The sequence below is a fragment of the Megalops cyprinoides genome, chromosome 3 (genome assembly GCF_013368585.1).
Source record: "Megalops cyprinoides isolate fMegCyp1 chromosome 3, fMegCyp1.pri, whole genome shotgun sequence".
NCBI lineage: Eukaryota > Metazoa > Chordata > Actinopteri > Elopiformes > Megalopidae > Megalops > Megalops cyprinoides.
Genome location: NC_050585.1, coordinates 7,538,810 through 7,563,385, shown reverse-complemented (window position 1 = coordinate 7,563,385; position 24,576 = coordinate 7,538,810). Strand labels below are relative to the sequence as shown.

General features: G+C 44.2%; 1 protein-coding gene across 2 annotated transcripts in view; it reads right to left on the bottom strand.

Annotated features, from left to right (window-relative positions):
* The window catches only part of mtus2a (microtubule associated tumor suppressor candidate 2a), an 80,478-nt gene that overhangs the window by 16,266 nt on the left and 39,636 nt on the right, over nucleotides 1–24,576 (bottom strand). For both annotated transcript variants that reach the window (XM_036525418.1, XM_036525419.1), the window contains exons 3-5: nucleotides 24,300–24,552; nucleotides 19,249–19,455; nucleotides 1,227–1,382 (exon numbers count right to left, since the gene is read on the bottom strand). In XM_036525418.1, coding sequence (XP_036381311.1) covers nucleotides 1,227–1,382; nucleotides 19,249–19,455; nucleotides 24,300–24,552 — 616 coding nt within the window. The remainder of the gene's footprint in view (nucleotides 1–1,226; nucleotides 1,383–19,248; nucleotides 19,456–24,299; nucleotides 24,553–24,576) is intronic.

The window sequence follows — 24,576 nt, the reverse complement described above, 5'->3', positions numbered from 1 at the left end:
GAGGTATAGGCAGGAAGAGAATCTGTACGAGGGGAAAGAAGGAAGGAGAGGATGAAGTACAGAAGGGGACCGAAAAGAAAGACAGAAAGACAGAGGGGTTATCATACAAAGCTCAAGAGTGCTGTGCCTCAGAGCCCACTGATCTCCCAGTGTACCCAGAGTGTGACGTGCCATAGAGGGTGAGAATGCTAACAAGGGCTGTGAGGGGACACTTCTAATAACACCATGGTGTCGTCTGATGTGGAGAGAGATGCTTTGTTACAATGCACTGTTCCCCCACTGAGCCAAGGGCTGCTACCTCTATCATGTGCTCTACAGTCACATCATTCCCCTATTCTACAATCAACCGTGGAGTCATGTGACTTGCTGTTGTATTTAAAAAATGAGCACCCCATCACCCTGTCCACACACACACACACACACACACACACACACACACACACATGCGCACGCGTGCACAAACAAATTGGGTCCTCTTTTATTATAGACTCACCAATCAATCCCATGGTACAACTTCAAGCTAAGCCTCAACTATTTAATTGCTTCTTAATTACTTGTGTAATTGTGCTGCGGAGAGACAAAAGGATTCTCGATCTGATAAATCCAAACCCGCATGTGTGCACGCAAATATTTATGACTGTGTTTGTGATCTACATAGGAGCCCCCCAATCCGTCTTCTTGATCAGGATCGATTAGCCCAGCCAAACTCCTGTCTGAGCCAAGACTGGTGTGGTATTTCAGACATCATCAAAATGACACAGCATGAGTTTGACATGGTTTATAGCAGCCACCTGATACAGGAGGTTCTGGGCCATCGCTCCAGTGACAGCACCAGTAAGAGCAGGCATGAGGGGTTACTTGTGTGACAAAGTGTTCCCATATGGCACTTGTAGTAGTTAGCTCCACCCCCCCCCCCCCAAAATGACCAACCCTTCCTCATCTCTTGTGAAGCGCAAGGCAGGCTTGGACCAGATATCGAAACTATTAATAACACGACTTTGCAGGGATTATAGCCATCTGGGACACTGAAGATTAAAGAAATTGTGGAACAAACAGAGGGGAAGCATAACAGCACAGTGAGTCAGGTTACAACACTCCATGATGGAGACCCCTGCTGTAATTATAACCCTCTGTGTCATAACCGTCAGGACCCGGTGGAAAGCGCCCTATGGATGGCCACCGTGGGCCATGCGGGGAGCGGGCCGTGCTGGGACAAGGACACTCACCGACGGGGGAGCCGCGAGGCGGAGGCACGAAGGAGCGGCGAGCGAGGGCGGGGGTGCTGGGGGGCAGGGGGCTGCCGCGGCTGGGGGCCCGCGGTGGGTCGCCGGGGGGCGCCGTGACCCTGTGGAAGGGAGGGTCATCGCTCGCACTGCTGAGGCCTGCAGAAAGAGAGAGGAAGAGAGAGAGAGAGAGAGAGAGAGAGAGAGAGAGAAAAGGTAGAGAAAGGAGGAGATAGAGAAAGGGGAGAAGGGAAACAGAGACAGAAGGAGGAGAGTGGGAAAATAAAAAAGGGAGAGAGAGTAAAATAACTGTTTTTCTCAAACTCATGCAAGGTCCCACAGTCCTGTTAGGTACCCTGCAATCAGCAAAATTTGTGACACACCATTCACATGACTGTTCATCAGCATAATTTACACCTTCCATCACGATCTGAAAGCTAGCCTATTCACGCTGTGTCTGGGTTGCCTTTGCCGGATTTGTCATGAAACTGCACTGCACAACCGAATCAGCATTTCCCTGCACACTGATCAGTAATTGATGTGCATTGTTTATTAAGCTTTGGGCATCACAGCCAGTACTGCACTTATTTTCCCAATGATTAATCATAATCCTGCTATACCTGCACTTTGTAAAATGCTCCTCGTATTTAAACAGTATGGCTAAATATATAACTAGCAATTTATCTGACTCAAAACAAAAGAAGCTCCAGTCTGATTAAAGCCTAGATCACACAGTACAGCACAAACAAAAGTGCTGGAGTGCTCCAAATTGTACTGTGGAGAGCTACTGTTTGACAGAAACCACTGAATCTCGATGTAATCTCATGAAATTACACACTGTAGTTGCTGTAGAACAACAGCAGCATTTCTATGGAATCCCTTTTTACAATTTGCAAGCAATGTATTCAGAATAATTTCTGGTACTACCACAATCATTACCACAGTAATAAAGGCAGTGAGGTCAAGAAAATAGTCAGTATGCGGCCGTCCTGGAAGAGCATTTCTTGTACCGTGGCCGCGAGGGAAGGCTGTTATGAGTGTCGGCTTGTTGGTTTAGATTAATGACTCCCGTCGCTGGGACGTGCCTACAGTCTTCATCTTTTCTTTGTTCAGCTCCTTCCCACGCAGAGAGGCACTCTGAGGTCCCCCTTGCACGCCCCCCCCTGCCCATCCAGGCCATCCGTCATCTCACTTGCAATCTACTGTGCGTCCCATCGGCTTGTTACCAGGGCCACGGCTTTCTTTCATCGCACGACTATCGTCGCACTCCGGGTCGATGATCGCATAAGACACGTGGGGCCGGCCCGCTGACATGGGAAACGCTGACGCCCCACCTCAAGGAAAAGCGTCGCCTGCCACCTTGAGTCAAACACTTAAGCACGCGTCGGTGTGGCATGCCCAGGGACGCCGAGTGACATTTCATCAATGCGCGAGGCGTCTCGGTTTCCACCACGCAAAGGGGTATCTCGAGAAGCCCCCGAGGACTAAGAAAATGAAGGCTGTGCAGGTCTTCCTTCCGGCAGCCTTGAATAATTCAGCTGATCGTTGGCACCTGAGATCGATGGAGAGCGAAGGGTGCTCCCGGGTTCCTGGAACAGCGGACTGGCACGGCACGAGAGTGCTGATACAACACTGCTGAAACGACTAAGCTAACCATATGAGCAAACAGCACAACAGGAGAGCTGGCACTTTTCACTGTTGGATGTTTATTTGTAATTTTTTTTTTTTTTTTTTTGCTAATTGTACATTTGGCTCATCTCACTGTCAACTCTGCACTCACATAGGTGAGAAAGCTGAGGCAAATACAGGCCTGTGACACACAGGCACAGTGGTGTGGCTATTTTCCACATTAGTCCTACAACGCCCCTGGAAGCAGATACTATTTGGAGGATCGATACATCTGCCTGACATGACCTGAACAGTTCATTGGCGCCAAAATGAGCTGAAGAGAGAGGTGCTATGAGGGAACCCTGGCTGATATACCCACACCAACCCACAGGAAACAAAGCAGCTTTGTTGCTCTGGAGTGACTGCTGCTCGATAGCACAGGTTATGGGGTTCAGCCTTGGAGCAAGCATCTTAACTGTCTGAGCCACTTGGGTGTTTCAATAATTCAGATGCCTAAAAATTTTACATGCAGAAAGACAAATATCTCTTCAAAAAGACAACAAAGCACCAATAGACTCCTGGGTGCCCTTTCCTTCAACAGACGATGGGAAGGAAAAAGACCTAATACTGTCCTAACAAACTGAGATGGAATTGTATGTTAAAGAAGTGAGCTATGAGCAGTGAGCAGTGAACTATTGCTGCTTATAAATTTTGCTGGAGAAATTTCTCGTTGCTCAATTGACCAGTGGTACTTCTTTGACTCAGGTTGAAAGCTTAAATCAAACACAACATGGCTTATTGGCCACCATCACACTGAAATTACACACAGAGCCCACACTGGTTTCACATATGAAAAAAGAAAGATGAAAAATGGCTGTTATTTGGAAGGAGGCTCATGTTTGCCTTGGGTACAAAGAAACAAGATAAACCACAGCGCAATTATATCTGTGTCCCAGCTGCATTTAAACTCACAGATTAATGTGCTGTGATTCTGGGGGCATTGTCTGATTGGCTGGGAGAAACCAAGGGACTTCCTATTGGTCAATGAATAAATGTCTTAATGTCATTTCACAGATCCCCTGCAGCGTGAGCATTGTGTGGAATTGGGTTAGGTGTTCGGAGACTAGCGGGCCCAGGATATTCCCAGCAACACTTTTGCCTTGATGTCTGAGGCCTTCCTTTGGGCCAGACAAGACACCGTCTGCCTACAGATACAGCACCCGGTAATACAGTACATTGCAGTGACAACGGGCTGACAGCTAACACGCTTTAATCCAGTGTAATGCACAAAGGCCACAAAGCCTGCACGCCATCAAATGGAGCCTTTCTGGGGCTCACAGGTAGCTCAGTGGCTAAGGCATTCACTTTAATACAACCTGAGCTCTACGGCCCATTGACCCCAGCGGTGTTACATGCCAACAGTGATTGGGAGCCCACAGCCAAGGAGCAAACCGGCCTCAGCCTGCTGGGTAGGTAGGTTGGTAGGATTTCCATGCCTCATCGTTATTGGACACCACACGATCCGTCAGGCACCAGCGAGTTGCTTGGATGACATCAGCAGGGTTGTGCCTGTCCTCCAATGAACCCCCTTCCACTGTAGCGTGCTGTACGACTTGTAATACAAAAAATAGCCTTTGGGTGTGTGCGTGTGTATCGGAGGAGCGTATCTGTCTTGCCTCAGTGCTCTTGAACGTCACTGTGAGACGAGCCTAACATACAATTTGCTGATTCCAAAATACGGTTTCATAAAGGGGAAAAGGCAAAAAAACAAAGCCTTTTCTCTCAAAGCTAAGTAATGAGGGCTTTAAAAAAAGTTTAAGAAAACTCCAGGTATGCGATGCTTCAGTCCTGAACTGTTCCCCTACATGCTTCTGTTCAGTGCGTACCACACAGCACTCCAGAGCATGCACGCATATGTTGTTTGTCTCGCCCCTGGTCTACATTCACCAGAGAGAAGGGACTGCTGAGCTCCACCTGAAGTTTACTTTGCGATTAACATTTATGGCCATTGCCGAATGTTTACTTGGAATTTTAAGCGAAGCTTTCACTGAAAAAGACAGCAAGCGAAAACGCCCTTCAGGGAAAGTGTTCAGTTGGCCGCAACTGAGCACGCTTCAGGTCAACGGCCCTCGCAGGGCTGATCTATAAGCACTTTATACGTGCGACCACACGCTTGCTCTAGCTTTTTAATTTCTTACATAACACCCCACAGTGGCTCTTAATGAAAGGCAGAGCACAGATGCTCGCTTTGCTGGAGCTGCTTCCCCGCGACGCGGCACGGTGGTGCTTGAGCAGGAATGGGGAAAACAGAGGACCAACAAAGTCAGCAGCTACAGATGGACCACAAGGCAATGCAGCTCAGCTGACTGGTGCACAAGTTCCAAAGGCACCTAGATTTGCCCTCTGGAAGAAAACGCAAAAAAAAAAGAGCATACCCTGGGAACATACTTCAACTGAGCACTGCCATACAAAAAAACCTTTGTACTGAGAAACATATTTTAGAGAAAATATTTTTTTTATCTCACTTTGTATCAAATTATATCAAGTTATGTTTTGATATATCACAGTATATTATGCCAAACATGATTTGCCTTAATATATTTTACGTGTATTTGCAATATACTGTGGTGAATGACATATTGCAATACATTTCCTTTCCACATGGGTATATTGGACAGGGCTTTGTGAAGGCAAGGCAAGGCAAGGAAAGGAAAGCTGTAAACACACTGCTTCACTAAACCCCCCTTAAAAAAACCACCACAACCTCAACACAGCCGTCTTGTTTAATTCCCTCTCATTTAGCCACCAGCAATTCGTCTTGATGAAAATGTTCTTTTGCGAGCTACCTCGGATGATCAATCTTGGCACGGACTGAGCCGATTGGTCATACATGCGCTACCTGGCACAGGAGAAGCGGAGCGGGAGGAGTTTGTGTGGCTCGGGAAACGAGGCACTGCATTAACAAAGAGGAAATGATGGTGATGGGTGTAATTTGTGGGGGAGAAGCAGGCAACGGCCCCACGAGGATGATGGATGGAGTATGAGGAGAAGGAGGGAGGGAGGCGGGGTTCTGGGGTGCGACCGTGCATGGCGATTATGCACGGCGATCGTTCGTGGAGAGGGAGAAGGGGGAGTGGGGGAGAGAAGGGAGGCAGAATTACAGCTACACGGATGAAAAAGACGGGGAGAGAGAGAGAGAGAAAGAGAGAGAGAGAGAAGAGGAAGGTGAGAGTGGAGTGAAGGTTACGAGGCGTAAACTTTGTCCGTGACAGAGGGCGAATACAGATCGCCTTCTGTGCAATAGATGCTGGAGTTGTGCTTCTGTCAGGGGTTGAAAATTACATGACAGTGCTGGTCCATCGAAGGACTAAATCTCTGCATGCATTATTTATCAAGTTCCGCTATCACAGCATTTTCTCTCTAAATATTTTTGCTGCTGAAGGAGAACTGATAATGGTACTGGAACTGGTAATAATGACAGCATATGTGACGATGGAGCGTTCATTTCAGTTAAGTTTACTATAGTAGCTGTACTCATATTTACCATATGCAAGGGGAAAGTAGTAGGACGAATGTAAAAAAGTAATAGTAAAAAGTAAAAAAGTAGCAAGGGCAAATGTAATCATGACTGCAATAACCCCCCAACACTCCAATCTTCAGGTTGGGTCAAATTCCAACCAGCTACCTCACAAATCCTTCCTCTCACACCCTCTCTCCCCCAGCACTGTCACTCTGTGGGATTCAGCCTGCGTGGGGCAGCTAACACACTCCATCTCAAGCAGCGTGGGAATAGCGCGATGTGTGAATGGAATTGAGAATGGGACTGTGAGAAGTGCTCAAACTGTATCTTTTGGTATCAGTGTGATGAATTGGAGTTGCAAGAGAAACTCCTGGAGCAGATCTTCACGGTGAGCGTTCTTTCTGCTCTGAATTCTCTCTGCAGAAAGAGGCTACACTGTCTCTGCTGGAGCAGGTCAGGATACCTACAGGACCACAGTTCACTCTCTCTATCTTTCTTCCTCGTCTTCTCCCTTCTGCACTCTCTCTCTCTACTTCTCTCTCCCTGTATCTCTCTCTCTCTCTCTCTCTCTCTTCCTTCCTCACTTTCTCTATTCTTCTCTCTCCCTGTCTCTTTGTCTTTTCTCTCCCCATCTCTCTTTGTCTCTCTTTTTTTCCTCTTACTCTCTCTCCTCTTTTCCTGTCCTGTCTCTCTCTCACAGTTTAACTTAATTCCAAATCAGATCATTTATTAGCCTGACTCAGTTACAGCAAAAAAGCACAGAATGTGGAACCAGTTGGTCAACCCACCCATTAAAAAAAGCCCAGAAACAATTTTTATAACGAATGAATTCATCAAATTATATTATCACTACTAATAATAACAATTGGGTGCCATTTTAGTGTCACCCAATGTCTTTCGGTCTGTGACAGGAAGAGATATACTGAGCTGCCGTGCTTAGGGAGCTAGCCTCCTCTCCTAGACAGATAGGGAGTTTCTCCCCTTCAGGGAGGTGTTGAAATTTGGGTCAAATCTTTCCAAATTTGCAGAATATATTTTAGAGTTGAAAATAGCATTGCTCTACCTCAGCCTCTTTAGGCTGGAGTTGTGAGCTCAGCCATTCCTCTTTTGGTAGCCATGTCTGCCTGTGACGGCCTGTCTCCATGGCCAGGCAGTGTTTGCTGAGTCTGTACTTTGTTTTACTTAGCTTGAAATTTTATACTGTGGTCGGATCATCAGTGCAGTGTATTCTCTTTTTAGGGCCACATAGCATTCCATCTGTCCCTCACTCTCTCTCCTTCTCGATCACTCCAGTTTCAATTTCAAGGTGCTTGACTGGCATGGTAAGAGGGTTCTCTGGAGTAATCAACAAAAATACGGTTGTTTGGAGAAAATGAACACAACAATCTACTCCGTCTCCCTCTCGCTCTTCCTCATGGTACAGACCCTTCATGACAAAGCTACAAAAATGGTTATATTGGTTTCAATACAAGAAACAACCACTATAAAAATGAAAATCATCACTAAGTTGGAAACAAAACACTATGATATATATCTTTGTGCGGTGCCCACTTTGTGGTCTTAGAGCAGTTGGGCTGTTCCAGTGCTCCAGGTTTGGAGGGCCTGCATCCAGCTGGCAGGTTTTAATGTTACATTTCAGTTAGCAGCTAATTCACACATGGTGCACCAGGTGAGGTTACTTCCCATCCAAATAATGACTTAAATTATACAATTAAGAGCTAAGGCAGAAGTTAAATCTCTTCAAGTCCAAGGGACCAATGAGAGCTGGAAGGGCCCACCCCTGATGGTTCCTTAGTAAGTACCTAACCAACCGCATCTGACATGATCAAACATCCTGTGACCATTTACTGAAGTTGCCAGTTAATTGTTTGAAGGCTTGGTTGTCGACTGATGCACAGCAAAGATGAGCACTGCAGGTTTTAGTTTAAGTATCTGACTTCTACCTAGAATGCCTGCTGGGATGACATTCTATCTAAACAGTGATTTCGACTGCCCACTCAGTGTGATGTTTTTCTTTTTGGCAATCAATTGTGCAAGTAAGCCAGTGCTCTATGGTTCACAGTACCTGTAAGACATCAATTTGTGGTACACTTTACAAAAAAAGAGACTTATTTGTTGCTAGGCTGGAGTACATTTTTACAAAGATACATTTTGCAATATCAGAGCAAGTGAGACGAAAGCTGGAAAGAGAAGTAAGAATGAGAATTAAAGAGAGATGGATTGAGAGACAGAGAATGAACAAGACAAACCCACAAATGTGTGTGTTTTCTCAACCTTGTGACTGCCAAAGACTTCATTAGTTTTGATGTTTATATAATAAACGCATTATCTCCCTCATTCCCAACACAAACACTGGTCCACAGACCACAATAACCGTCCTTTTTGGTTTCCCGTCTGACCATTCCTTTGCCAGCCTGTGGATGACATGCAACAATTTTACTTATTTATCTAAGGTATGTTCTAGTGCATATTTATCTAGGGTTTGTGCTAGTAATTATTTATCAAGGGTTAGGACATCTAATGTTGCTTAACACATTTTTTTCTGTGAAAGGTAGGGTTTGGATGGTTACAAGGCTTTCACAAAAGTACCAATTAAAATCAACTTTCAGTATTGCTAGAAAAACATTGCACCTACACAGCAATGTGGTTATGTGGAGCTGCTAGCAGCCCCCATGGCTCTGGTTCCTGTTAGTTAGCACCAGCTTTGCAATAATGCTGAAGTTGCACAGTATCACATTGTGGGTTTTCATTGACTCCCATGGACAAGACAACTGGAACCAGAGCTTCATGGTTCATCTGGCTTCTGCTTGCTTAAAAGCACCCACCCCTCTTTCACTGCCTCTCTACAACTGCTTGCTCTTCTCCACTCTCCTCTCTCCTCTGTTCATTGCAGCCTTACTTAATAAGTGCGCATATGGACAACAAAACCCATGGTGGATCACAAAAAGTGCCAAAAATGCAGAGACTCACACTGGGGCTTCCCACTTCTGTCACTGCATATGTAACGGGTAGGATCTTGCGTTGTGTTTAATATGATGTTAGGTGGGTCGGCGAGCGAGCGAGTTTCGAACCGAGGTTCTCCCTGCTCGCTGCCAACCCCTTACAGCCAGCGTCGTTACCAGTTGAGCTAAAGGCAAATTGCCTCTAGCCTGTCGGCAACAAAGCTACTTAACCAGGTCTCGAGGGAGTGACATAGCCGCTGCAACTACTCGGCTACCTGCTACCCGCCACCTAAGGCTTTACTCACATGAGCTAATCACTTCAGCTCTGCTACACATGGCAGGAGGAGAATGCAGGTGATGGACATTGAGTGTAGGAGCCATGCCTGTGGGTGCTGTCAGCACAGGGGATGCATTGCAGGCTGTCATTTGCTGGCGACCACCATCTCATGCCATTCACTCACTGAAAAACAGCAGGAACCATGGAAACCGTGGCCCCTGCTCTCAATATCCAGCCATACACCTTTCACCTCTAGGCACCAACATGCGGTAGTGTGCCCACTACACCCTTGGGCAAGGTACTTAATCCAGAATTTCCTCAGTAAATATCCACTGGTATAAATATAAAATAAAATATAAACATAATAGTAAAATTGTAACCTATGTAAGTTGCTCTGGATAAGAGCGTCTGCTAAATGACAATAATATAATGTAATGTAGACAAGAATAAAATGATGTGATCCCACTAAGCCCTAGGCCTTTCCCTCCAAGCCACCCAGGTAACAGTTTCACCCGCCAAGAGTGCGGCACGGAGGAGGGGGGCTTCTAAAGCAGGTGCTGGTGGAGGGATGTCTTGGGGACAATAGCCGTCTGCTCAGCGAATTGATAATAGACTGACAGCTGGATTTTTGCGATGTAATTCTTGGAACATAAGTACTATTTTAAAACTTCATTCTTCTGAAAGCTGACAGCCAGGACCCCACCAGCTGTTTGGCCAGATATAAAATGCTCTGACATGGGAACAGAGCTCTGGTTTTAGCCCTCATTATCTCTCCCTGTTGGGACAGTCATCAGTGACAGGTCATAGTGACATGACAGTGACATTAGGCACTCTAGCCTATAAGAGTGCTTCAACACAGTAGCACTGACACCCAGCCATCTCTCAGAGGTAAGCAAACAAGAAAGCACTTCAAATAGGTTGAATACAGTCAATCTTTTTCCATAAACTGCAAGACACATTCCCATTACAGCAGCTTATTGGAATCAATAACAAGGCAGTCCTTGAGATCTTTTCAGAGGGATTCCTGGGTCTGCGCTTACATTAAACGTGCATAGCGCTTCCTGAAAAAGGCTTGTGATCCTGAAGGTTACGGAAATCTCAGAGACACTGAGCTAAGATAATCGTAGACAGGGAGGCTGTGAAAGGCTTCCACAGGATCAGCGCTCAGCTGTGGAAAATTTGAGTGGGAGACAGGTTGAGGATGCTCCAGTTTCATCTGCCCAGCCGCATTCAGGCAGTAAATCAACCACAGACCCACTGTCTGAAAAACCAGCCGAGGTGAGAGATCAGCCTGGCTCCAGCCTTGATAGATAACCGGCTACTCCTTAACCTTGAAGACAGACAGAGCTTTTCAGTGGAGGTCACCTTTCACCTTTCCCACTAGAGAGACAAAGATGCAGATGGGCAATGATTCAGAATGTGTGGATTCTGTTCCGGGTAGTAGTCTTTCCTGTGTAAAACACTGAACTGCATAGCAAAGTATTATTCAAGAAGAATACATTTGGTGCATTACTGTACATGTTGATCACTCATGTACTTATATAACACTGTTACTTTGACCAAATGCATAAATCACCTTGAAACCTGTTGTCAATACAAATGGCATCATGTGATTTCATAAAGGTCATGCTGTACATAGACATTCACCTGTAAATGAGTATCATTATCTTATTTGAATGGGGAACAGAAATGACCAAAAATTAAGTCACCAATGGTCTTTTAAATGGCTATTTCACCATCGTTTCAGGAAGTTTAATTGCTTTGATTTATGATATGCTTTATCACATTCAGGCAGAAAAGAGATGATATATGAGAAAAAGAAAAAGAGACAGAAAGAACAGAGGGAGGGGGGCAATCCTAAGAGCAGAGAGAGGCAAGAGTGAGAGATCCATAGACTCGGGGTAGGAGTGGGGGGCAGGGAGATAACATCCTGTAATAGGGTGAGCGTTGTTACTCCGGACTGCTACAGAGGGGCAAGTAGCCAGAAAAAGCAACCCATTCTTAAAGTTCACATTCAAGATCAAATTAGAATTTCCACAGGTATATTTCACCTCAGATGCCTACATTACTTTGCATACAATTCTGATAACCGTTTTGGATTTAACGATTACTGCTGCCTTCTCAGATTCAGATTGGAAGCCACGAATATAATCAAAATCTGGAGCAGCAATTCTGTAGAGCAGCTGCCTAAACTAACACCTCCATCTCTGAATACAGCTCCTTATGGAGTGCAGTGCATTCTCATTAGGGAAAACAGTATTAATTACAATATGCTTCTGGAATCATATTTAATATACAACAGTTACTGAATGCATTTTTTACCTTTCCCTTCCTCTGCAATGCTTCCTGCAGCAAAGCAATACCAAAAGACACATAACTCTCATTTCTATCCTGTGCTAATGAGAACATGCTAATTTGTTACTAATCAATGTCACGGTAAACACAGCTACTGAAGCTCGGATCACCTTTGGCCATTGAGAAATGCACCAAAGAGCAAATGTGGCAGCCCAAGGTCCACCTGGGAGTGGAGTACGTGGGACTAAAACCCCAGCCATGCTGAGCAATATCTGAATCTGGGCCAAGATAAATGACCCACAAATGGCAACTGTGATGAATAACAGAGGGGCATATAGGCCTACCCAAATTATTATATATCTTCTTGCAATCAGCTGTCTACAGGTAATAAGGGAAGGCTTACAGTATGTGAAAGGAGCGGGAAAAATATCATGTGGGTGGTGGTTTTCAGTAAGTAATTTATTTTATTAATATTAATGGAATTCACATTTCAATGCTTCTTCTGTAATATGCTGCAAAGGATTAAGCTGTGGGGAATTCTACACAAATATAAACTAAAACAAAGACACATACTGTTAAGTATCTCATAAAACACCAGTTTGAACAATTCACATGCTAATTCTACTAATTAGGGAGGAACTCCACGGTGTTTACATTCATAGGCCAAGGTATCATGTCCAATTGTGCAATTAGAGGCTTTGGGCTTGTGCTTTGTTCAGCAGCAGCCATCTGCAGGTAGCAGGGCTGAGTCATAGGATGGAGCTGAGAGACGGCACCCGTGGCTTCATATTTACCGATATCCCAGGAGAGCTCGGCTTCATGACTGTCTCTTAATGAGAGCAGGAAAGAAAATGACAGCCTACCTCTGCGGAAACACCACGCTCATCTGGCTTCCCTTTTTCATGGAAATAAATACTGAATAATGATGACAGACTGCATATGTGTGCCCCGAATGCCAGCCCTTCATAAAGTAAACAGGAGAATTTTAAATAAGCCCTGCAAAGGGCAACTCTTTTTTTTACCTTTTTAAGCGTGCTGGTGCAGTCGTGCATATAAAATAGCAGTTGTGGAGAGGTTCTTGAAGTGCAGATTCCTACACCTCTGCTTATTTCACTTCTACCAGATTGTCCACACAAAAGAAATGGCTGTCAGTCAGACAGTCAGTATTAGCATCTGGTTCATTTTTGTTTTGATTGCTGCTAGTTTCCACTGACTGTTATCTTCCTCTTACCTGCAAAACATACACATGCCCACACACACCTATGTGCACAAACATGTGTACATGCACACACAAACACACACACACACACACACACACATACTCAGACAACGAGTCCAAGACAGCGGGTACAGGCTCAATCAAACATTTGTGAGAATCAATTAAGTCAGCAGCAGGTTGTCTGAAGGTCATTCTCTCCCCTTGCTGACTGTGATGCAGCAGAGGCAGGTTCTGTGAGAACTCAGCGCTCCTTATGCTGTTATTACCTGGGTTTGAGTAAGAACATAAACACAGATACATGCAAGAATAAGAACATCAAAAGAAATCACAAAAATGCACCAAAAAATGAAACCCAATCCAGTGCGTAAGTACATAAATAAAAAAGCAGCATCTGTAGAAGACTATAGTGCCTTACAGAACTGATGTAGAGTAGTGGCCTCCCATTAAAACAAATCCTTATTTCAACAAAGAATCAGCTTATTCTGCAATGAAAGCCTCATAGATTTCCACAAAATTGATCTTTGAAGGTTCTATGAAACTGAATACCCTTAATGACACAGTAAGTGCTCACTGGGATGAGGTTAACTCGGAGGTTAACTAAGTGCTCACTGGGATGAGGTGGGATGGAGTCAGAAATCTGACACCGCCACACAGTACATCCTTTTAACATTTTAACGTTTTGCGAGTAAGTACCTCTTATATTCCTTCAAAAACATTGACAGCATCCACTGTCCTCCTGCTCTTGCAGGTCCACAATACTGTGACTGCTGTTCTCCCACATTCAGTTAGACAATATTGACTGTACTTTCCTCACCACATGTCACTACCTCCTTATCTTACATCTACTTTCTGCACTTGTGCCTCAGACTCAGAAGAGACTGCATCCAGCACAATATCCGGTCCATGTGACTACAATATTTGTACTGTACCACAGAGTGTTCTATGCTGTGGCTCAATGGGTGGGCAACTTCAGACCTTAAGAATAGCTGCTCTGCTTTTACAAGTATTTTTTAAGATCGAATGGGTGACCTTCTTACACACCGCAGGGTCATATCTGATGACCTGTCAGCAGCTTGGATAGAACTGAAGCAGAAATGCTAACAGACAGCGTACTTAAGTGCACGCACTTATGCTTCCCTCTGTGAACAGAATCAAAGCTCTCTGAGCTAAACGCAAACTACACCCAATTCCATTGATCCTGTTGTACTATTTTTTTTCCCACATCAACGCACCAAAGACTCTAGTACCTCTGCTATAAACACAGCTATTGTTGACTGTACTGTCAACACTATTTGAGGTGCGAAAAGCCTTCAGAGAGACAGAAACCAGAAAACAAAGCAAAGAATGTGTGATGGTGGCGCTGCTTTTTTTCTAATTTAGGGAGCAGTCTTGTTTTACAAAGAATAGATACATATCTATTCTTTATTAATATTTTTTGTCTTTTCTCTCCACAGCTTGAGCAGATTTGGAGGATTGGACCCCCTGTCCATCTGTTGTCCCACTCAAAGCTTTCAGGCTGGGCTGAGTGTTCGTTAAGGTCAAGTGGCCCCCAGGTCCTCCAGTACATCACAGTGAGAGCCCTGGGGCTTCAAACAGCACTCAGATCTCTTCCTACCAGAACTGATAACTAAGTCCTACATAAATGATGCACACACAGCCCCATTAAAAATACCAAAAAGAAAAGAGAAAAGAGGAAACCGAAACACACTGGTGTCTCTGACTTTCGTGTCTCACACACTTACTGCAATGTCTGGTGCCTGAGCTTTAAATAATGAATCTTTGACAGAAAAAGAGAAAAGCGAGTCATAGGCCTGTAATCCCTCTCCTCCAAAAAGCAAACCAAATCTGAGCTCCCAAAGCTGGGGATAAAAGAAGCTCATACTGGTCAGCTTGCACCTGTACGTCCATACCAGTCAATTGCACTGGTTAGCTTACATTGGTCAGCTGCAACCTGGAAATGCATTGGCATTAATCTATTCTGTAAATGTGATCCTTTGTGTAAACATTTAAAACTAAAACTTCAGATGTTTCAAATATTTTACCTGAGGGTATTTGAAAGGGCAAAATTTCATAAAATGTTTTAAACTTTTTTCTGCCATCTGCATGCGGATGCTGTGGACATTTGCTTCCAACAACAACAAAAAACAACATCTCTATAGGACAACCTGAACTCAACCTGTTAATTTTGACCTAAAAGTAAAAATCCTTTTGTATCTATGTACTGCTTAGTTCCACTGCTTTGAACCACCTTTGACAGGTGCTGATCTACAACAGCAGATTAGTCACCTTTGACTTCTTGAACATCCTGAGTCTGTTTTTGACGGAAGATGTCAAAGTCTCTGTTCCCTGACTCATTTAAAAATCCAAGACCTTGTGTCTAGAAACATCTGTGCAACAACCTAACATAATTTTGATGAACAATAACTGTAGTTCAGTAGATGTGAATTTCCATGTAATCAAAGCATGAATGTTGCGACTGAACAACCATACTTACATTTGGCTTGGAGTCCAATGAAGGGATCACCCCTAGCAATGACCCGCATTAGAATTTCACAAACAGGGAGAAGAAATGGGGGAAGATGGGGTGAGGGAAGAATGCCATGAACAGCTGAAGTGGAAAGGATGTGGTAAGTAGGAATGTAATAGTCGTGGATGCGTAGGAATCTTCTGAAAGTTTGGTTTGTAGTAGTAGTTTGTGAGATTTCAGTGGGATTTGCTGGGTTTGCTCAGCTAGCATTGCTTTAAGGCATCATGGTTTGCTTGTTTAAAAGAGCTCTGGTTTAAATTTATTATCAAAAACAATTGAAAGTTTGTAAATATGCCAGACTGGAGTCTTTTGGCTCTGGAATATCTGACTGTACAGGGGATGAATAAAAGTATCTTGACTCAAAGATATATCAGAAATTTACTGTCCCCAGCCAGCCCTTATTTTGACAGATGGGAAGAAAATTAGGTCCTTTCAGTACAATCCATACATTGCTTCAGCAGAGAAATGTTCATCAGCCCAGCTGTTCTAACAGAACATTTCATCCTCCTCAATTCAAACACATTTAGCCAATTAGAGCAGTTTCCTTACTATCAGCTATCAGCTAGGTCTTATTAATCCATTCTCAGTGAAAGGCCAGACATCTCTGCGGAACACAGTATCTTCAGATCACTTGAGTCAATACAAAAGATGGAGAGCCAATTAAAACAATGACCCCAATGTCCTATGATGAGATTTATATTACACAAGCCCTGGTGAAAAACAAAGAAGTGGATGTAAAAATGTGTTTTACTTGGCAATCTGATGTTGTATCTGGGTTGCGCTTTTTGGATAAGCCTGTACCTCTTAAAGCTATGTGTGCCCTCCACAATCAATGTGTGTAAACTCCCACATTTTTCATGGCCCGGAGTTCCACTCACTCACTCTTTCAGTCTGACTAAGGAGCGGCGAGCTAAAAGGCTTGTTCACAAGTTGCTAACTGTGCTTACACAATGAGATCAACACCAATTTGCACTTTTTTCCCCACATGCCATTTACCCTGCATTTAGAGGGAGAGAGGGAGGGAATAAACAATGAAAAAAGCAAAGTGAAAGTGAAATTCCTTTTTATCTGCAGGAAGCCCGTGGGCTGGATCATTTAAATGGCGTTTCCACATCCCACAGAGGCACTCGCTCTTCCAGAAGGAGAAGAGGGAGGGCCTTTGATATGGAAATGCAAAAAAAAATGCATATGGAAACTGCACGAATATAAAATGGAAATAGCTGCAACACAATAGAGCAACGGCAAAACTGATGACAAAGGGGAAGCAAGCAGAGTAGTGCTTGGAGCACCGATGCTCTATTTACAGACCAGCTATTCAACTCGGTGCGCTCAGCATTGAAAAATTCTGCCACTGTCATTATTGAATCAAGACGTGTTCTGATTTGCTGGGTCAACTGGAATATTCATGCATGGATATGACTGAAGACAGAACACCGCTGGCTGTCAAGGCAATGCAGACAACACTGGAACCTCCATACAATACTGTAAGTGTGAACATGGGGAAGTATGGAGGGTAGAAGCAAGCAGGAGCTGAATGTGTAGTCAGCACAAAGATGACTGATTTTAATCCCAGCTCTAACAGTGCTGCTGTATCCTAAAGCAAGGTGCTTTAGCTCAAAAGCCCTGGTAAAAAGGCAGCTGTATAAATGGATTACAGAGCACAAAACTATAGGTGCTCATGAGCCATCCTGGGCAAGGGCAGAAGCTAAATAAATAATATACCGTCATTATAACCAATAATCAAATCTTCCTCTGGCCAATCATACAGAGATGTGACACAGATCCTGGATTCTACTCGTCGTGTTTCAGCTCATTTCCTCCCCTGTCTCATCCCAGCTCCCCTACTCCTTCTTTGGCCCTCATTTGGCTTGTGTGATGTGCATGATATGAGCCTGTCACCGCGGGGTGCCTCGTTTCACAGCAATGCACCAGAGGACTGAGCGCCAGAGGATTTCTGTGCTTTAAAAAGCATACAGAAAGAAAAGTGTGGAAACAAACCAGCTGGCATGCGCTAATAACAGAACCATCTGCATCAACTGCACAAGTGGGAGCACACATAGATCATGTAAAAACATGTGGACACAATCACGCTTTACAAAACACACAGAATTTCACAACACGAGGTAATGCCGGAAACACACGGAAGACTCCGTGCGTTCTCAGAGATGCGCTGCCCTTAAGTGGTTCCCACCGCTTTAAAGCAGAGAAAGCAGAGCCCATCATAACAGGACATTACCACACCGCTGCAGAGCCCAGATCGATTCAAATGCCTCATATCAATTAGATCATGAAAAACCACCGGAGCTTGTTAAAAACCAGGAGTCACTTCCTATGAGGCTGCGCAGTTCTGAGAGGAAGAGACCTTCACATTGGGGCTGTACAGGTATTGATTTCTGTAGGTAATGGCTAAGGAGGAGTGTTATAGTGGGTGTTTATGAATGCCACCTTCAGAGCTGCCCACTTCAGAGCTGCAGCTGAGATGGCTCCCTTGGTATGGGTTTCAGCCTGTCTCCTATTATCTTTTTACAAGAGAGCTGTGAGCTGAGCTGGCAAGCTGTGCAATTAAGCTGCTTATGTCGATGCTGGTGCTAAAAACTGAGGAAATAAACACAGAAGGGAAAAAAGAGGAGGCTGCTATCGCTGATCAGAAGCAAATAACCTGGAACACAGTTTCTTAGGGAGAACATCAGCCGTGGACTGCAGGCAAAATCCAGGCAGTCATCTCGGTTAGGGCTGGTGCTAGCATTCAGTGTGAAATCACCTGCTACATCTCTGGCTTCAGGTAACACAGTCATGCTTTACCAAAGTGAATCAGCTTCGGCTGCTGCCTTGGCTCCAACTCTACAGCAGAAGAGGGATGTAACAATCCAGTGCTTGGTCTCATTTCTATCTTCAGAAAGGGCCTCAGCCCTCTGTCTTGCTGTAAACATCTAGGCAGGAGGCTTAACCTTGAATGACATCTGCAAAAAACATCCTGCGGTTCTCTGAATCAAGCTGAGAGACACACACCATAACTGACTGCTGCTATCTCAAGCCAGACATTAGGCTCTCTTCAGAATGAGCAGCCAGTGTACTGTAATCAGCTGGGAAAAGTTGCACAAATAATGCAAATAGCACACTAATGAATTCAATCTGATGTATGCCGGGTATTAGAGTGGGAGGCAAATTACAAACCACAGACCCTGCAAACAAGTAAAGTTACACAATGAAAAACAAGATAATGAATTTGTACAGCAGGAGCATTGGATCCTGCTCCTAATATGTTGCAGCCTTGAAGTTTAATTTCTCCTGCACAAAAGCACTTGTTTCAGCTAATTACTGCAATAAACTGAATGCATGAATTGGACCACAGGGCTCCAGGATGGAGATCAAGCAGCCCTGGTTTAAAGAATTTACCCTAATGTGGCATTATCCTTTGAAGTGGAAAGGAACTTCTGACAAATACTTAAGTTCTGTTTAGTTTAAACTCTGTTAGCTATCTCTATTAGCATATTCCTAAATGAGGTTGTTTCTATTGGCTGTTTACGGCTATGGTGGTTCTCTTAGGCTGCGACAACTCATCACCAAAAGGGGAGACAGGTGTGAAACAGGTGAAAGATGAAAGGTTTAAGGGGGAGTGAAATACAGGGACACTTACGATGTGCAGGTCGGCAGGGGTCACTGCGCGTGCTGTCGTTGGACTGGACACTGGACACAGAGGACACGCTGCCACTGCGGACGAACCCAAAAGCGGCCAGACGGGTGGCGGGCAGGCGGGAGTAGCCAGGGGGGCGCAGACCCGACTGACCAGGTTTTGGGAGGAAGGATTTTGGGGCCAGTGCTGGGGCAGGTTTCTTCTGGTCTCCTGAGGGATAAGCAGAAACACATAGAGGATCAACAGAGAGAACTCATTAAACTTCTTCTCCTAGAGCACAGTCACCAGTAATACAGACAGTTCTGGTATGATTTTACCGAAACAGTTCTAGGATGGACAGTAGACATGTCTCAGGCCTTGAAGATGTGCACACAGAATGCAATACATTACGCTTATGGAAGTGTTGAATCAGGAATAGCATCAGTAAATGTTGAACCATAAATGGTGCCTCAACAATCCACAAAATCCGTATTTCCATGTTTCTGGGAAAGGACGCCAGTTATAAATATTTAGACATATTCACAATGTGAAAGACATTCTTATATTTTCAATTTTTTAACTTTTCTATGAACAACCATAATCCACGGCTTCACAAAAAGAGCTACCCCTTTCTTGTAAAGCCTTTTCACAGTCTATCACATGCAAATACCTGTGAACTCTTAAGCAGCAAATCAGGGATTTAAAAGCACAGTATATAATTATAACAATTAAAAGAAAATTTTCACTGAGTTCTGATTTGAAAGGACATTGCCAGGGATTCACTAAGAGCAACGTTCATTCACAAGATACTAAGAAACACAGTAGGTTCCCCAAACAGAGCTGCAGTTAATGACTGAGGGAACATCAAGACATGAAAATTTAGCTTAAGAAAGGTTTCAGTGATGAATAGAAGACTGAGTTCTGTGCCCTTAATGTGCTGTGGTGCTGAAAGGACAGCTCCCTGGTGGAGAGAGAGAGGCCTGTTAGCCATTTGCAGAGCCGCAGAACTGTGGAGGACCTTCATGCACCACTGATAGGCTGAAGCCAGTGGAACACCAACCACTGATTCCTGACCAGTTCCAAACCACTACTGCAACAGAGGATACTGGGACTGGTGGTTGGTCATCATGCATCAGACACACAGACACACGGATGTAAAATAAATACATAAAACAGACAGAATAAAAAAGATTCAGAAAGTATAAACATGTGTACTTGAAGAACAGATAGTAATTACATGACTAAAGTAAACTCAAGGCAAGCAAATGAGGGATTACATGTCATTGAACATGAGTTGGAGGAGCAGAAATCTACAATATTCACTTTCCCAAAGCAAAACAGATAAGAATATTTTGTAGAGCATTTTCAACAAGAAATGCAAACAATCTAATTTATTTATCTCTGAGTAAGGATGAGGATGAGGCAATGTTTGAATAATATTCATAATGTCTTCCCATATTTGGGATAGTTATATGATGCTTCTTCTAGCATTAGCTCTGCATTGTTATAAATAGTGTCCTATTTCATTATTGCCATATGAACACAAACCCATTTCTGATTTCCTTTGATTATGTTTCTCTAAAATAAATTTAACACACGGTTACAACCTCATGCATAATTGAGAACTGTTCCTTTCCCGCTCTGTCTGAGCACGATTATTATTTCTGATAAATAATAATCATGCCATTGCATTCTGCATCCATAATGAGATGTATGGTTATCCACAAAGAAGTTCAAATCTTCCCTGTTTGGCTAGACATTTTCCTCACAAAGACAGGCTTTTGGTGCTATCTGGACTGCAATGCTGTCTCAGGTAATGACATACAGCAGATGTTCCTATGCCAGTCGATCTGGACATGACGGTGCAGGTTTGGTATGTGTTGTCTTTGTGTATAATGGAGGGAGCCTCCCATAGGGAGAGGAAAGAGTAAGGCATTAGCTTTAAAATCTGTGAATGAAACAAAAGGTCTAAGATCTGTTCGTACAGTGTCCCTTCCCCTCTGCTGCCCTCCTTTGGGCCAGAGAGCACTGTACCCATGTGCCGCTCCAGTACGTCAGAGGGACGGTCATGAAAGAACATATTAGATGAAAGAGCAAATCGCTGCCTCTATCGGAGCACCCCTGTGTCGCTCTGTAAAGACTCCGTGCGCTTTGAGCTCCGTTGAGGGAGGGATCACAGAAGGGGGTCCCATTGATGTCGCCAGGGGAGCTGACACATGGAGCTGCCATTACTGCTTTCATCAAAGCACAGGGCACAAAAAACCTTCACTTTTTTAAATCTCCTTTTGTAGAGGAGGAACGATGAAAATGTGTTAGGCTTTGCTACCGATTACTTCTAAGTAAGTAGAAGCCGGAACTGCTAGGGAGCCTAAGATGTGGCAGAAAGCACAAAGGATGAAGGGCAAATTTTGGGCCCACTCAAACCCCCTTCTCACTTTCCAAATTCCCTCAGCATGAGGCATCGATCCCTGGCCACATGAGAGAATTAGCTGCCTCCTGCCTGGAGAGATAAAGCCTTCGTTCCCATGGGCACGGTACGGCACTGCTTAATGAATGCACTTGGATAAGAAAATGTGTAATCTGCAGCGAGTGATATTCTTCACCCCAAGCCATTTGTTTCATTCGCGCGGTCAGTACTCTGCATGTAAAAGATATCCTCAACAACACCCCTTCCACAAAATCATTCAACCCGGCAACCCCTCTCCCCCATCAGCCTCCACCTTTCACTGTCTGGGGCCTTAAATGAAACTGCAGCCAGCCTTCACTGGTGATGCTGGTGTGATCATTAAAGATAAATGTCCTCTTTTCACTCCATCTGGCTGCAGCGTGAGAGATGAGTGTCTAATAGACGTTCAATTTCAGGTTGCATGCAGCAAACCTCTGCTTTCCTTGATGAAAGCACAAATTATTAATATGTCCTGGAGTATTCTCCACCTCCCTTCTTGAGTGATAGAATTTTCGATTCTTGACCTGCGGTGAATACATTTAAAATCTGATTGGCAAGCAGGGAAGGGGGGGGTGTAACTTCTCACAGAAAATAGAATATCTCAATGGCTATCATTCACTCACTCACTCAATTTCATCCCATACAGACACAGGGGGTTTCTGTCACCTTATTTCCTGAAATGGATTTTTACTTTCTGCTGATGGGGATTCCATTGGCCAATTTAAAGGATAAAAATACATTTGTTATGGATAGAGGCAATAAGATAAGGTATTGATTTGATAATAGGTGGTAAATTCCTTGAGAATCTCGATTAACTGATTAATTAGTCTGCAAAATCAATCACGCAATGCAATATAATTAATGGTGAGTGAGATGCAGCATTGGTGTGAAAATTTAGGCTTAATGATGAATGATGTGGCTCAGGACCAGGCCACTGCCCCCACAGAGGTCATGTGCAAACACAAAAACAACAAATACAACCAAAAGCAAGTATATAAAATAACATTGTTGAGCTTGATTCTGATGTGCCCAATATACCTGTACATTAAGAAGGAAAAAATGAATTGAAGGTGAAGATTTTTCTTTAAAAAAAAGACACACTAACACAACTAACAAATGTAGATTCAGTCTCAGTTCAGACTTGAACTGAGCAAATATTTACAGTATCAAACTGACTAGGCCAGTGAGCAGAATGCGATGGGACAGGTTGTATTGTAGCAGGCTACAAACTGCAGCCAAGCCCTGGAGGGTAGTATGATAGCTCAGCCAGACCGGAGACCAGCATGCAGGGCCTGCTGAAGACTGGACATCAGCACACATGCACAGCCATACATTGGACAGCATTGCACCGAAACCTACAGACTACAGACTGTGGGACCACACTGTAGGCTATAAACTGGACACTAGCACACGTCCGCTAAGCCCTATACTGGAGACCAGTGCACTCCTGCTTGCCTCCAGGGCCTGAGAACAGCAGTTATGGACAGATTGAGAGGGTTGGACCTTGCCCCCTCAGAGGATCTGGGAGCCAAATCAAACACAGTGGAACCGTCTGCAGGACACAGAGGGCCAAACGCTGGTTTCTGCTGAGGCCTTCAGGACCAATTTACCCTCCCACTGGTGCCACAAAGCAAAGAAGTAAAACATATCTAGACTGAGAGGATGAACTTTCCCAACTGAGAAAACTATTTTAACTTCAGCCAACTGAGAATATGATCAGAGTTTTGAGTAGGACAGGGTGGGGTACTGTGCTGGATCCAACACAGTTCAGTCATTGCACAGAGGGTGTTTGAGCTGATAAGAGGACATAATACTGTTGCTTAAGTGTTCATTGATTTGCACTTCAAAGACAGCACATTGGAGCCTGAAGCCAAACTGCAAGGAATTGTAATGCATATGCATTAATGGAAATTATGGTTGTGTTCAAACCGATAACAATATGAACATCTGTGCGTTTACCAGGTAATAGGTAATAGACACGTAAATAGGACAAAAGGCAAAATGCTAGCGTCAGGGTCAGATCGTTAGAAAGTGTCCAAGTCAGAGCTGCATAAAATAGTCAGTTTTTCAAGAGCTAAGTTTTAATAACTAAGCATTGTCCTAAATTAATATCAATCATGAGGGTTATGCTTAAAAATTTATCTCCCAAGTAATGGAGACAAAAAACACAAGTCCGCCATCAATTGGCCTGCCTCAGAAGGGCTTATCTATATAATTAAAGATGTCTGACTGATGGGCAGGGATGTGCTGCATTGCACCAGATACAACAAAAAGGATTGTGTCCATGTGTGGTTGTATTTTTTCACTCAGAGCCTTTTTTCTCCCAGAAAATCTTGTTTTGGAGCAGGCAAAGCCCCTTTGGAACAGCGCTTCAAGGCTCAATATCAGATAAGCCCAAATTAATTTTCAAAACAGAATTTTTATGAGCTTCCTTCGCCACATTCCAATTTACAGAAGAGAAACCCCAGATTTACTAACTGCAGGAATACAAAATATGCCGCATTTAAAAGTGAAATGTTCAGTCAAATCTGTCGTCACTCCTCTTGTTTACTGCAAACATTATCTTCTACTTCAGCTAAAGCTTTCAGCACAGACCATGAGCACTGTGGAAGCAGACACAGTCTCTCACCTGAGGGTTCCTGGTAACTGTGGGCAGTGGGACTGACCGCCTGTACGGGCTGACTGAAGGCTGACGGTGGCCTTTGACCAGCCAGGAGCATCTTATTCTTGTTGAAGGGCAGCCTGTTGACAGCACCCAGGCCCAGTTGTGGCCTCAGGACCCTGGGGGACTGGAAGAGGCCAGTGGCCTCGTGTGGCTTGAGCTGGGGGCCCGAGGAATCCCAATGCCCTGGACCACCTAGGCTGACTGCCCCCCTCACCATCTGAAATGGGGAAAAAAAACGCAA